This window comes from Xenopus tropicalis, chromosome 6 (genome assembly GCF_000004195.4).
Source record: "Xenopus tropicalis strain Nigerian chromosome 6, UCB_Xtro_10.0, whole genome shotgun sequence".
Classification (NCBI taxonomy): domain Eukaryota; kingdom Metazoa; phylum Chordata; class Amphibia; order Anura; family Pipidae; genus Xenopus; species Xenopus tropicalis.
This window is the reverse complement of record NC_030682.2, coordinates 85,569,922-85,582,807: the sequence shown is the minus strand read 5'-3', so window position 1 is coordinate 85,582,807 and position 12,886 is coordinate 85,569,922. Positions and strand designations below refer to the sequence as shown.

Sequence of the window (12,886 nt, the reverse complement as noted above, 5' to 3'; positions counted from 1 at the left end):
GAAGTGCAGACTTTCAGCTTTAATTCAGTGGGGTGAACAAAATGATTGCATAAAAATGTGAGGCCAGTAGCAAATTTTTTAACACAATCCCTTCATTTCAGGGGCTCAAAAGTAATTTGACAAATTAAATAACTGGAAATAAAATGGTAATTTCTAATACTTGGTTGAAAACCATTTGCTGGCAATGACAGCCTGAAGTCTTGAACCCATGGACATCACCAGATGCTGGGTTTCCTCCTTTTTAATGCTCTGCCACGCCTTTACTGAAGCTGCGTTCAGTTGCTGCTTGTTTGTGGGCTTTTCTGTTCGAAGTTTGGTCTTCAACACGTGAAATGCATACTCAATTGGGTTAAGATCAGGTGACTGACTTGGCCATTCAATAATTTTCCACTTCTTTGCTTTAATAAACTCCTGGGTTGCTTACGTTGTGTGTTTTGGGTCACTGTCCATCTGTATCATGAAATGCCGCCCAATCCATTTTACTGCATTTAACTGGTTATGAGCAGACAGTATGTCTCTGAACACCTCAGAATTCATTCGGCTGCTTCAGTCCTGTGTCACATCATCAATAAACACTTGTGTCCCAGTGCCACTGGCAGCCATGCACACCCAAGCCATCACACTGAGTTGTTTCATTTAAAATTCATTGTGGTACTGTACAGAGCCAAAATTAGAAAAAAGTTGTCTGTGTCCAAATATTTATGGGCATAACTGTATCTGCTATGTAACCTGTGCCTTTTCTCCTTTTTTCAATTTAAATGGCTACTCCCTTGGCTACATAGCAGCTTTGTTTATTTAAACTACAGTGGCATTTCTGAAGCAAGCACACAACTTTTACCAGTGCAAGGCAATAGTAACTAATATGTTAATTGCTTTGATACACTTTCATTTTTTGGTGTTACTGTTCCTTTAATATACTTTTATAATTGATCAATGTAGAGTGACACTTAAATGCTGTCACTCTACATTGTAGTTGAATTAAGTGATAGTATAAAGGCCAGTACATTAGAAACAAGGTTTATGTCCTTGAATTTTACTCTTTCCCAGAATTGATGGTGATTTTTCATGGTCTTATCACGCAAACTGTATTTTTTCCACTACTGGATTTTCCTGGAATTTACATAGTTTTTTTTACTTGTGCCGTGGTAAACGTAAAATCGGCTTCTACTGTAAATAGAACATTTTGTAATGTTTGTATCCACTGAATTCCTAAATTCAGAATTCCAAGAAGATGTAAAATGCTAATACTGTATTGTTTGCAGCTATATACAGTGGTGTGAAAAACTATTTGCCCCCTTCCTGATTTCTTATTCTTTTGCATGTTTGTCACACAAAATGTTTCTGATCATCAAACACATTTAACTATTAGTCAAAGATAACACAAGTAAACACAAAATGCAGTTTTTAAATGAGGGTTTTTATTATTTAGGGAGAAAAAAAATCCAAACCTACATGGCCCTGTGTGAAAAAGTAATTGCCCCCTGAACCTAATAACTGGTTGGGCCACCCTTAGCAGCAATAACTGCAATCAAGCGTTTGCGATAACTTGCAACAAGTCTTTTACAGCGCTCTGGAGGAATTTTGGCCCACTCATCTTTGCAGAATGTTGTAATTCAGCTTTATTTGAGGGTTTTCTAGCATGAACCGCCTTTTTAAGGTCATTCCACAACATCTCAATAGGATTCAGGTCAGGACTTTGACTAGGCCACTCCAAAGTCTTCATTTTGTTTTTCTTCAGCCATTCAGAGGTGGATTTGCTGGTGTGTTTTGGGTCATTGTCCTGCTGCAGCACCCAAGATTGCTTCAGCTTGAGTTGATGAACAGATGGCCGGACATTCTCCTTCAGGATTTTTGGTAGACAGTAGAATTCATGGTTCCCTCTATCACAGCAAGCCTTCCAGGTCCTGAAGCAGCAAAACAACCCCAGACCATCACACTACCACCACCATATGTTACTGTTGGTATTATGTTCTTTTTCTGAAATGCTGTGTTACTTTTACGCCAGATGTAACAGGACACGCACCTTCCAAAAAGTTCAACTTTTGTCTCGTCGGTCCACAAGGTATTTTCTCAAAAGTCTTGGCAATCATTGAGATGTTTTTTAGCAAAATTGAGATGAGCCATAATGTTCTTTTTGCTTAAAAGTGGTTTGCGCCTTGGAAATCTGCCATGCAGGCCGTTTTTGCCCAGTCTCTTTCTTATGGTGGAGTCGTGAACACTGACCTTAATTGAGGCAAGTGAGGCCTGCAGTTCTTTAGATGTTGTCCTGGGGTCTTTTGTGGCCTCTCGGATGAGTTGTCTCTGCGCTCTTGGGGTAATTTTGGTCGGCCGGCCACTCCTGGGAAGGTTCACCACTGTTCCATGTTTTTGCCATTTGTGGATAATGACTCTCACTGTGGTTTGCTGGAGTCCCAAAGCTTTAGAAATGGCGTTATAACCTTTACCAGACTGATAGATCTCAATTACTTTTGTTCTCATTTGTTCCTCAATTTATTTGGATTTTGGCATGATGTCTAGCTTTTGAGGTGCTTTTGGTCTACTTCTCTGTGTCAGGTAGCTCCTATTTAAGTGATTTCTTGATTGAAACAGGTGTGGCAGTAATCAGGCCTGGGGGTGACTACAGAAATTGATATTGAAATTGAAAATTGAAATTGATAAACCACAGTTAAGTTATTTTTTAACAAGGGGGGCAATCACTTTTTCACACAGGGCCATGTAGATTTGGAGTTTTTTTTCTCCCTTAATAACGTAAACCTTCATTTAAAAACTGCATTTTGTGTTCAATTATGTTATCTTTGACTAATAGTTAATGGTTTTTGATGAGCAGAAATATTTAAGTGTGACAAACATGCAAAAGAATAAGAAATCAGGAAGGGGGCAAATAGTTTTTCACACCACTGTATGTATGTATGTATGTATGTATGTATATATATATATATATATATATATATATATATATATATATATATATATATATATATATATTTGGTAGAATTCTTTTGTTTCTACCTGCTTATCTGATGATTCAGCTCCATGTTAGTGGAATGCTAAATGGTCACAAGAAAGATCATAATTGTAACGTGTATGGCCACCATAACATGGAAACCATTCCTTTGTACAACTGATAATAACTCATGGGCATTAGAAAAAGCAGGGCTGTGGAGTCTGAGTTGAGGACTCCTACTAAATTTAAATGGAAATAAAAAAAATAAATAAATAATAAAGCAAGTTTAAATGTCCCAATTCACAAACAGTCATAATTAATTACTTCTCTGCTATAAGAATAAAGCCCAATGCATGCAGTGCATAAACGAACACATTGAGTGACCATGAAGCATGCTTTTCATTGACTGTATGCTTCACTAAATGGGACGTAACGCACAGTTAAGGTGCGGCAGCTCCACTGCGTCGTGTTCCTCTGTTACAGGGAACACAATGCCCACTGTGAACCTAGCCTAACTCTCACTGATAACTAATTAAGTTAAAAAAAAAATGCAGGACTAGAAATACTTGTATACGTGAAGGGAATGGATATTCAATAGTTTAAAGGAACAGTAGCCCCAAAAAATTAAAGAGTTTTAAAGTAAAAGAAATATAATGTACTGTTGCCCTGCACTGGTAAAAGTTGTGTGTTTGCTACAGTAACTCTACTATAGTTTATATAAATACCCCGCTGTGTAGCCCCGGGGGCAGCCATTCCTGCACTGGTACAGCTGGGGTGTTTGCTACAGAAACCCTACTATAGCTTATATAAATTAGCTGCTGTGTAGCCCTGGGGGCAGCCATTCAAGCTGGAAAAAAGGAGAAAGGGCACAGGTTACATAGCAGATAACGGATAAGCTCTGTATAATACAATAGTGTTTTATCTGTTATCTGCTAAGTGCCTGTGCCTTTTCTCCTTTGAATGGCTGCCCCCGGAGCTACACAGCTGCATTCTTTATATAAACCATAGTAGGGATTCTGAGGCAAACACCCCAGTTGTACCAGTGCAGAGCAGCAGTACATTATATTAGAATTTCTTTTATACACTTGAATTTTTTGGTGTTACTGTTCCTTTAAGACTGAAGCTTTAAAACATTTGAAAAACTGGTGTAATTCAGCTGTAATGTTAGCTTAAACTTTAAACATGACTATGGGATTCTAGGGAAATCATTAGGAGTAGGAGTATAGATAAAATTGTCTATCAGTTTATTATCAGTTCAGTTGTGTTTTAAGTGCCCCTTCCCCCCTGCCCCTTCCTGGATGTATAAAATACATTAGCATATTAAAAACAGAGGAGTCGGAGTCGGAGAATTTATCTACCGACTCCACAGCCCTGAGAAAAAGTTAGATATTTTTTTACATTTGGTTTTCGTTGATTGGAAACCTGTTGCTACCAGCTGCTTACTAGTCTCTGTAATGATTATAGTAGTAAAATGTTGGCTGCCAAAAGATACAGATTACATCTAGTTTGATTACCTGTACTAATCATAATTGCAGGTACAAGGGTCTATGATAAATTTCTGGCTCATCAAATAGCAATGTATTATAAACAATAATTAACGGTCATATTAAAGAGGTACTGTAAGTAATAATATAAATTGATAGCTTTGCTAAACCCTCTTGATAAATGTTACTTTCTTGATTTCTATATTAAATGTTTTTAGTACACAATCTAAAACATGTCATTGTTATAACACTTGTGTTTCTGTATCAATAAATGGAAGCTAAAGGCATTTAAAAATGTCATCTTTATACAAGATCTGTGGTATGTTTTTACTTTTGGTTTTCACAGACCTGTAGGAAGCATATTTCTTGGCACTGGTAATTTCCAGGGCCAGTAGCAGCTTTGTGATGGGACAAAATTCAAAACATTTATAGGTTCGCTGAATGTCACAGTATTTTGCCACGTGAGAAGCACTTGAAAAAACATTTACGGAAACAGTGCCTGTGTACGTGACATTTTGAATAGCTAGCTAAAGGACTCCAAAACCTTTGGATCTGGTGTGTCCCCTGTATTAGTAGTAACAGCAGTTAACAGCACCAATAACATTTCTTAGCTGAAATATGCAAAGTAGGATTGGGCAGCAAATGGTTTAGGCTGATGCCACACCAGGCGTAGGGCTGATTTTTTCGGCAAGCGGAAAAATGCTTGCCGAAAATTCAGCCCTACGCCTGCTACTTGTGCCTGCACCCGAATGAATGGGATACGCTCGGGTGCAGGCACATGTAGCCGATATACGCAAGAAAACGCGAGACTTTGCATTCTCACGCGTTTTCGTGCGTATATCGGCTACATGTGCCCGCACCCGAGCGTATCTCATTCATTCGGGTGCAGGCACAAGTAGCAGGCGTAGGGCTGATTTTTCGGCAAGCGCTTGCCGAAAAAATCAGCCCTACGTCGCGTGTGGCATCAGCCTTACACCGCTTCATGTCCAGTGTGATCTCCACACAGGAGCAAATGCAATCTGTGTTCCAGACCATGCTTCAACTTCATGTGCTTCCTGTTTGAGATCACATTGAAAAACCCAAAGCACTGTGAGGCCCTTTGTGGCACTTTTTGGTGTTTTTCAGCTATGAAAAGTAATACCTGCTGTTTGGTGGTGCAGTTCAGGGAGGGAGGGGACTGTGGTTCTTCTCAGGCTTTCATATTTCTTTGATGAATAAATGTCAGAATACAATTCATAAAATCGCCAGGGATTGATTTTTGCTGCCTCTTTATAAAGTGCAGCCTGAGACAAGTTTCTAAACTTGCCTCATGGCAGAAATAGCACTGATACAAGCTACATTTATTTATATAATAGCATACATCAATTTTCAGTTCTTTCATGTAATTTCTAGTCATACACAAGACTTACAAAATTACATACAAAAATAAATTGGAAAATTCTAAAAATTTAAAAAATTTTGTTTCTGCTAACAAACAAACCTCTGAGACGAGCTCTTGTTTACATGTAGTTCATGCCTTGTTCTCTTGTAACCACACCCTTTCCTTTACTGTAATTGTAGGCACACACTTGAAGAACAAAAATAGATAGCCTGTGCTGCTGGATTCACATTTTTTGGTCAAATTTTTTTTTCAAATGTACACCACATATTTTCACTTTTTAGTCAGCTATATAGTGCCCCCATGGTAGATCTCCAACCACTATCCAAAATAATAATAACATTTTTTCATTTTGATAGGTATTCTAACTGTGGTTTGAAACTTTATAAACGCATATAACCATCTGTTTGTGCCCTGCAGTGGTACAACTGGTGTGTTAGCCTTAGAAAGACTACTATAGTTTAAATAAGTACCCTGCTGTGTAGCCATGGGAGCAGCCATTCAAAGGAGAAAAGGCACAGGTTAAGGTGGCCATACACGTAAAGATCCGCTCCCCTGGCGAGGTCGCCAAGCGAGCGGATCTTCTCCCGATATCGCCCACCCGTAGGTGAGGATATCGGGGGGAATTTAGGCTTATAACGACCGTTAAGGGCACAGCCAGTTCAGGGACCGCATCAACGAGCTTATGCGGTCCCCGATCTGATTTAATTTTTTAACCGATTTCAGGCCAGATATCGGTCGGGCAGGCCAGTCGTTGCTGCCCCTACTCGGGCTGATAAGCTGCCGAAACGGTCCAAGGGCCTGTGTATGGCCACCTTTACTTAGCAGATGTTATCTGTTATGTAACCTGTGCCTTTTCTCCTTTTTTCCAGCTTTTAAAGGGGTTGTTCACCTTTGAATTAACTTTTAGTATGATGTAGAGAGTAATATTCGTAGACAATTTGAGACTGGTCTTCATTTTTTATTTGTAGTTTTTTTTTTAGTTATGTAATCTTCAGTTCAGCAGCTCTTCAGTTTGGAGTTTCAGCAGCTATTTGGTTTCAAGGGTCCAAGTTACCTTAGCAACCAGGAAGTGGTTTGGATGAGAGACTCCTATATGAATAGGAGAGAGCCTAATCAGTAAAGAAAGTTACAAAAGGTAAGAATACAAATGAAACTGTAGCCTCACAGAGCTATTGTAGTTTTGGCTGCAAAAAGTTGGAAGAAGGGCGGCAAATAATTAAAAAAAAAAAACAACTATTAACAAATAAATAATGAAGACAGTTTGAAAAATTGCTTAAATTGGCCATAACATACTAAAAGTTAACTTAAATGTGAACCACCTCTTTAAGTGCAGGAAGTTTAGTGAGCTGCTCCTTATCTAAAAACACAAGAAAGACTTGAGCTGAGGGAAGAAGGGGTTTGTTACCAGTGATTGGATCAGGCTGATTTGGCTTAGCACGTGAATAGCTAAATTGGGCAGAGATATGCTTGTTTGCGATCCATCATTTACTGAGGCTGCCAGAGTGTTTGGGCAGCTTAAGCAGCGTTCCAATAAACATTGCATAAGCATTTTATTTAATCATTAGTTAAATTGCATCTTTGCATTTTTTATTGTCTAATGACTATATAAACAATTTATCAAAATAATCATTACTTTATTCAAGTCCCATGGGCCTCCAAAGGTTTCTTTTTATGCCTCCATTCTGCTTGAAGGCTGTACAGACTTTACTGTATTATATTGTGATTTTAATTTTATCTGGTCCTTCAATGTGCTATGAGAATTATTGGCCTATTACATGTAATCTCTTGGACAGCACTGGGTAGGGTATGAGTAGTTAGGGAAGCAGAGGTGCAAATAGTTAGAGACAAACTACTCTAAATAGAAATTTGAATTACAAATAATGTTATTTTTTAAAATTACTGTACAGGTTTGGGATCTGGTATCCAGAATACTCGGGACCTGGGGTTTTCCAAATAAGGGGTTCTTCCGTAATTCAGAAATCCTACCCAATAGGACTGTTGTGCCTCCAATAAGGGTTAATTATATCTTAGTTGGTATCAAGTACAGGTAGTTTTATTATTACAGAAAAGGGGAAGCCATTTTTAAAAAGCATGAATTTTGATTACAATGGAGTCTATGGGAGATAGCCTTTCTGTAATTTGGAACTTTTCTGGATAATGGGTTTCCGGATAAGGGTCTGATACCTGCATGAGAAAGTTCTTAGATGTTTACCTTTAAAATACTTTCAAAAGATTAATTTGTTTCCCCATTTAGATATTTTCAGTTCATTTTCAATGAGCTGTTTTAATATATTAGCTTCCTTTATTTCCTTCCACTGGCTAGAAACCTGACGTAGTCTACACGCACTGCGCATACCTCTTTCATTTGCATATCCTTGATCCATTTATCTGGTGCGAATCAAGCAATCGGATCAAGGATAAGTAAATGAAGGAGTCATGAGCAGTAGAGACTGACACCTGCGCTCCCCGGGTTGAGCTTGGTATGTCTCAACTTTCAAATAATTCTAATTTTAAAAAATTATTTTCTTTTTCTCTGTAATAATAAAACTGTACCTTGTACTTGATTCTAACTAAGATATAATTAATCCTTATTGGAGGCAAAATAATCCTATTGGGTTTATTCAATATTTAAATGATTTTTAGCAGACTTAAGTTATGAAGATCCAAATTACAGAAAGATCCCTTATCCGAAAAACCCAGGTCCCGAGCATTCTGAATAACGGGTCCCATACCTGTATTTATTGTTAAAAGGATTTTTGCAGACTTGTGGGATTGTTCTGTAATTTAGATCACTATACCTTATCTGGAAAACCACAGGTCCTGAGCATTTTGGAAAATAGATCCTATACCTGTATAAGCTATCAGATTTTTAAGGTATGGCTTGAAAATCAGATCGGTATTGGTCAATGTGCCAGTATCAGTGTTGCTTTACCTCAGTGAATGCATTGTTGTAGTCCACTGGGCATTCTCTCTAGGAACATTTGTGTGAGTTTTTCAAATACGACACAAGTTAAGCAAGCTCACCATGTACTATATCACATATACATACTATAAAGAGCCATGCCTTTCATTTGCTCTTGTTTTACTAGCTGATGGCTGCTTCCTAGGGCTATGATGGCTGCCATAGAAAAGAGTTCCCAGCTTTTCATTATTGCTTTCATTCTGAAATAACTTGTGTGTTTGATCTGAAACTAATGAAGCATTTAAAAAAAAGAAGCTGTCTTTTGCAGAAGCCTGGGCTCTTTTGCTAACATGACTAATCCATTTGGACAACTAGTATTGAAATGCAGAATGCTTGTTAGAGGATGCTTGAGTAACTTTGGTAGGCAGAAACAACGCTCTTTGTGCTGTGATCCCAGTATCCATATTGTTCGTGAACAAGTGGCTGGATTGAGGTCTGGGAAATTTGGGGGTGGGGAATAATGTTTTGATTTTGTACAGAGATGAAACTCAACTGAGAGACAGTTTTAAAGGTTTGGACATTTAAATGCAAACTGAATGAATGAATGCTTTGAGTATATAGATAAATGTAGAAGTGCCAATTTTTAATATTTATATAACAGTCTAATCCGTATATACTAAATAAAAGGCTCTAAATAGATCATTAATAGATTTAGCTCTAAAATGCGGGGTGTTTTTTGTCTGCTATTGCTGTGTGGTGGAAATTGTGAGACAAAATGCCTGTTTGCTTGTCATCAAATCTTTATAGAAATAAGTAAAAATTGCTGTACTTGAGGCACATGAATCAGTGACAGGAGGAGCTTGGTGCAAAACATGCATTTTGTTGCCAAGATCACCACTGTGTGGACATGTGGTACTGCTGCACCACACTAGTATCTTTGCTCAATGATGGGGATGCCCCAAATCCACTATTTCGGGATTTGGGCGTTTCCCAAATCCTTTGTGAAAGTTTCAGCCAAATACCGAACCTAATCCAAGTCTTAATTTGCACATGCAAATAAGGTTAAAGAGAAGTGCTGTGTGCACTTGTGACAAAAAAAAAATCACTTGATTTTAATGATTTGGATTTGATTTACCAGACACATTGATTCAGCAGAATCCTGCTGAAAAAGGCAGATCTTGTCCAAATCCTGAAACGAATCCTGGATTCCTCCATACTCTGAGAAGACAATCAATATTGGGTAATAGATATGGTGTTTCTGTAGTTGGCATGCCTTTAATGACAGCTGAAATGTACCTTTAGCAGGGGATGAAACTCTAGGTATCCTTTTGTTGCATTTGGTAATTAAAATTGAGAAGAAGTTTGATGGATCCTCATTGGTTCTTGAAATTGAGAGGTAATTTGAATGGATCTTCCTTTTACAATAACCATATAATGTAGTGCAGTTTGACTTTTTTGTTCATCCCCATTCAGTAATGCTTTCAGAATTTAAATTCCACATCACTGATAGGTAGTATATGTAATATGTGTCTGTAATGATTAACAAGAGTTAATAAAGTAATTTGCTATTATCTGTTGCTAGACTTTCAAAAAAAGAAAAAGTTTGAAAATGTATTGTGCAGTTGCTAGAATATCTACTGAATAGCATGCTGGTTTATTTTTATGCAGATATTAATGAACAAGCAATAGAATTACTGGAGCTTGAGATTTATATTTTATTTTGTAACATTTATTTTGTAGGAAAGTCAAACTGTGGTGGTTTCTCTGAACGGACTCAACTTTCGGGAACGTATAATGTTCGTAAAGGGAAGATGCAGCTGCCTGTAAACAGATGGGCACGACGGCAAGTGATTCTTTGTGGAACTTGTCTAATTGTATCATCGGTGAAGGAAAGCCAGACTGGAAAGATGCATATTCTACCTTTAATAGGTGGAAAAGTATGTATTCTCTTAACTAATTGTATTCTGTGTTTAAAAAGGAAAAGCTCCTTGACATTTTATTTTGTTATATGTTTTGGACAGCAAAATAATGTACAGGTATAGGACCTGTTATCCAGAATGCTTGGGACCAAGGGTATTCAGTAATTTGGATCTCCATACCTTTAAGTCTACTAAAATATCAATAAAACATTAATTAAACCCAATAGGATTGTTTTGCATCCAAAAAGGATTATTTATATCTTAGTTGGGGTCAATTACAAGGTACTGTTTTATTACTACAGAGAAAAAGAAAATCAATTCAGAAAATTCTGAATTATTTGATTAAAATAGAGTCTATGGGAGACAGGCTTTCTGTAATTCGGAGCTTTCTGGATAATGGGTTTCAGGATAAGGGATCCAATACCTTTATTTCTATTTGCCTCCAGTTTGCTGGCCAATTTAACAAATGTTTAAAAATTGGACTTTTGTCCAGATACAATAATTTGTATAGCTTGTGGCCCCTGTCCAGCCAGGATTACATAGATTGCCTTGTGTTTTATTTATTAAGCTGCCTATTGAAAAGTTAGAGCTGGTAACAAAATATATGGTCCTACATGCAGGGCGGTAACTGCCGTACAGCAAACCCCACAACTGCGGGGGCCTGTACCGGCCACAGGGTCTGCTGTATGGCGCATCGTTTCCTGTATCCCAACTGCATGTCAGTGGTGGTGATCAGTGAACATAGTAGGGGGCTTGGAATTTTATTTTGCTGGGGGTCAAAGTGTTATACAATTGTTTTAAAAGCAATATTCACACAGGAAAGCTGCATTTAAAAAAAACAAAAAAAAAAACTTTCTGGGTTTTACTGTTTCCTGGAATTTAGTCTTATTTTAAAAGTCTCCTGACAAATCTAAAATCAGGTTGGGCAGGTTTGGGCAGACAAATCGCTGTCTCAGTGCACATATTCCTCTTCTGCCCACCTGCCATTGGCCTTTTATGCACTTGTGCCTGCTCCTCCTACTTCAGTGATATCTGAGAGGGGGCAGGGCAGTGTAAGTATATAAAAAACACTTGGTCGCTGGGTGCATATCAACAAAAGTGTTTTTATTGAAAATCCTACATTTGCCACAAGTGAACTTATTCTGGGACAAACAGCCAGAACTAGATGTTTCTGTACACCTAAAAATGTACGCATTCAAACGAAACATACTTAAGGCAAACCCCACAATGTCATGTATTTGAAAAGTATAGAAATGGCTAAATATACAAATATAAAATCTTTTTTCTACCAACTTATCTAGCACATATTCGTAGATAGAATACCCAGGTGATGATGCTGCCCATATGTTGCAAAAATCCTAACAGTAAGATGACCAGCTAATGCCATATAGAGAGTTCCAGGAGATAACAAAATAGGGGTACCTATGTCTTTGTGTATAAACAAGCAACAAATCCCTGGGGAAAAAATAAAAAGTTGTAACTTACCTCCTATGTGTTCTTGGGTGCAAAGACTATACTTCAGAAATATAAACATCATAGGCCTTCTGCATACTTTGATTCCATATAAGCATAACATTAACTCAACTATACACCCTGCGTAAACCCTAGAGCATTACGGTTTTCTTATGGTTGATGCTTCATACCCTGTAAATAAGTCACCGCATAATCCATTTTATGATTTGTAATCCGCTCTTGCAGTCAGGAAGTCAGGGGATATATTATATTGCAGTGGTGAATAAAGACTCTTGTGCTGCACCATGTTGTGGCTTATTTGCAACATTAACGCCTGCTCTTTGTCAGTGTTCCAGAGGTAGGATTGTTGGCAACATACCACTATGTTCACTTTTATATTTAGATTTTAGTGAATATTTTACCCTGTTTTCTATAGGTGGAAGAAGTAAAGAAGCACCAGCACTGCCTGGCATTCAGCTCATCTGGTCCACAGAGTCAAACATACTATATTTGCTTTGACACATTCACAGATTACTTGAGATGGCTCCGACAGGCTTCTAAGGTGAGGTTTTATTACTAGACCTGGGGAAAACCTGCAAATGATAAAGATGCTAGGAAATATAAGAATTTATACAATACACACTTTAAAGGTGATCCACTCTCCAAATAAATTTTTTTAAAAAATTAAAATTCTGTAATTTGTGCTTCTGCTTGAGGCTTTTACGGTGTACTAAATGCTTCTTAAATATGAGCAAGTTCAGAAGGTTGAACTATGTGTACAGCCTAAGTCCTGAATGTACCTAG

At 37.7% G+C, this 12,886-nt stretch overlaps 1 protein-coding gene across 2 annotated transcripts in view; it reads left to right on the top strand.

Moving 5' to 3' along the window:
* The window catches only part of phlpp1 (PH domain and leucine rich repeat protein phosphatase 1), an 89,708-nt gene that overhangs the window by 27,080 nt on the left and 49,742 nt on the right, over positions 1 to 12,886 (top strand). For both annotated transcript variants that reach the window (XM_002934390.5, XM_004915308.4), the window contains exons 2-3: positions 10,452 to 10,648; positions 12,519 to 12,644. In XM_002934390.5, coding sequence (XP_002934436.3) covers positions 10,452 to 10,648; positions 12,519 to 12,644 — 323 coding nt within the window. The remainder of the gene's footprint in view (positions 1 to 10,451; positions 10,649 to 12,518; positions 12,645 to 12,886) is intronic.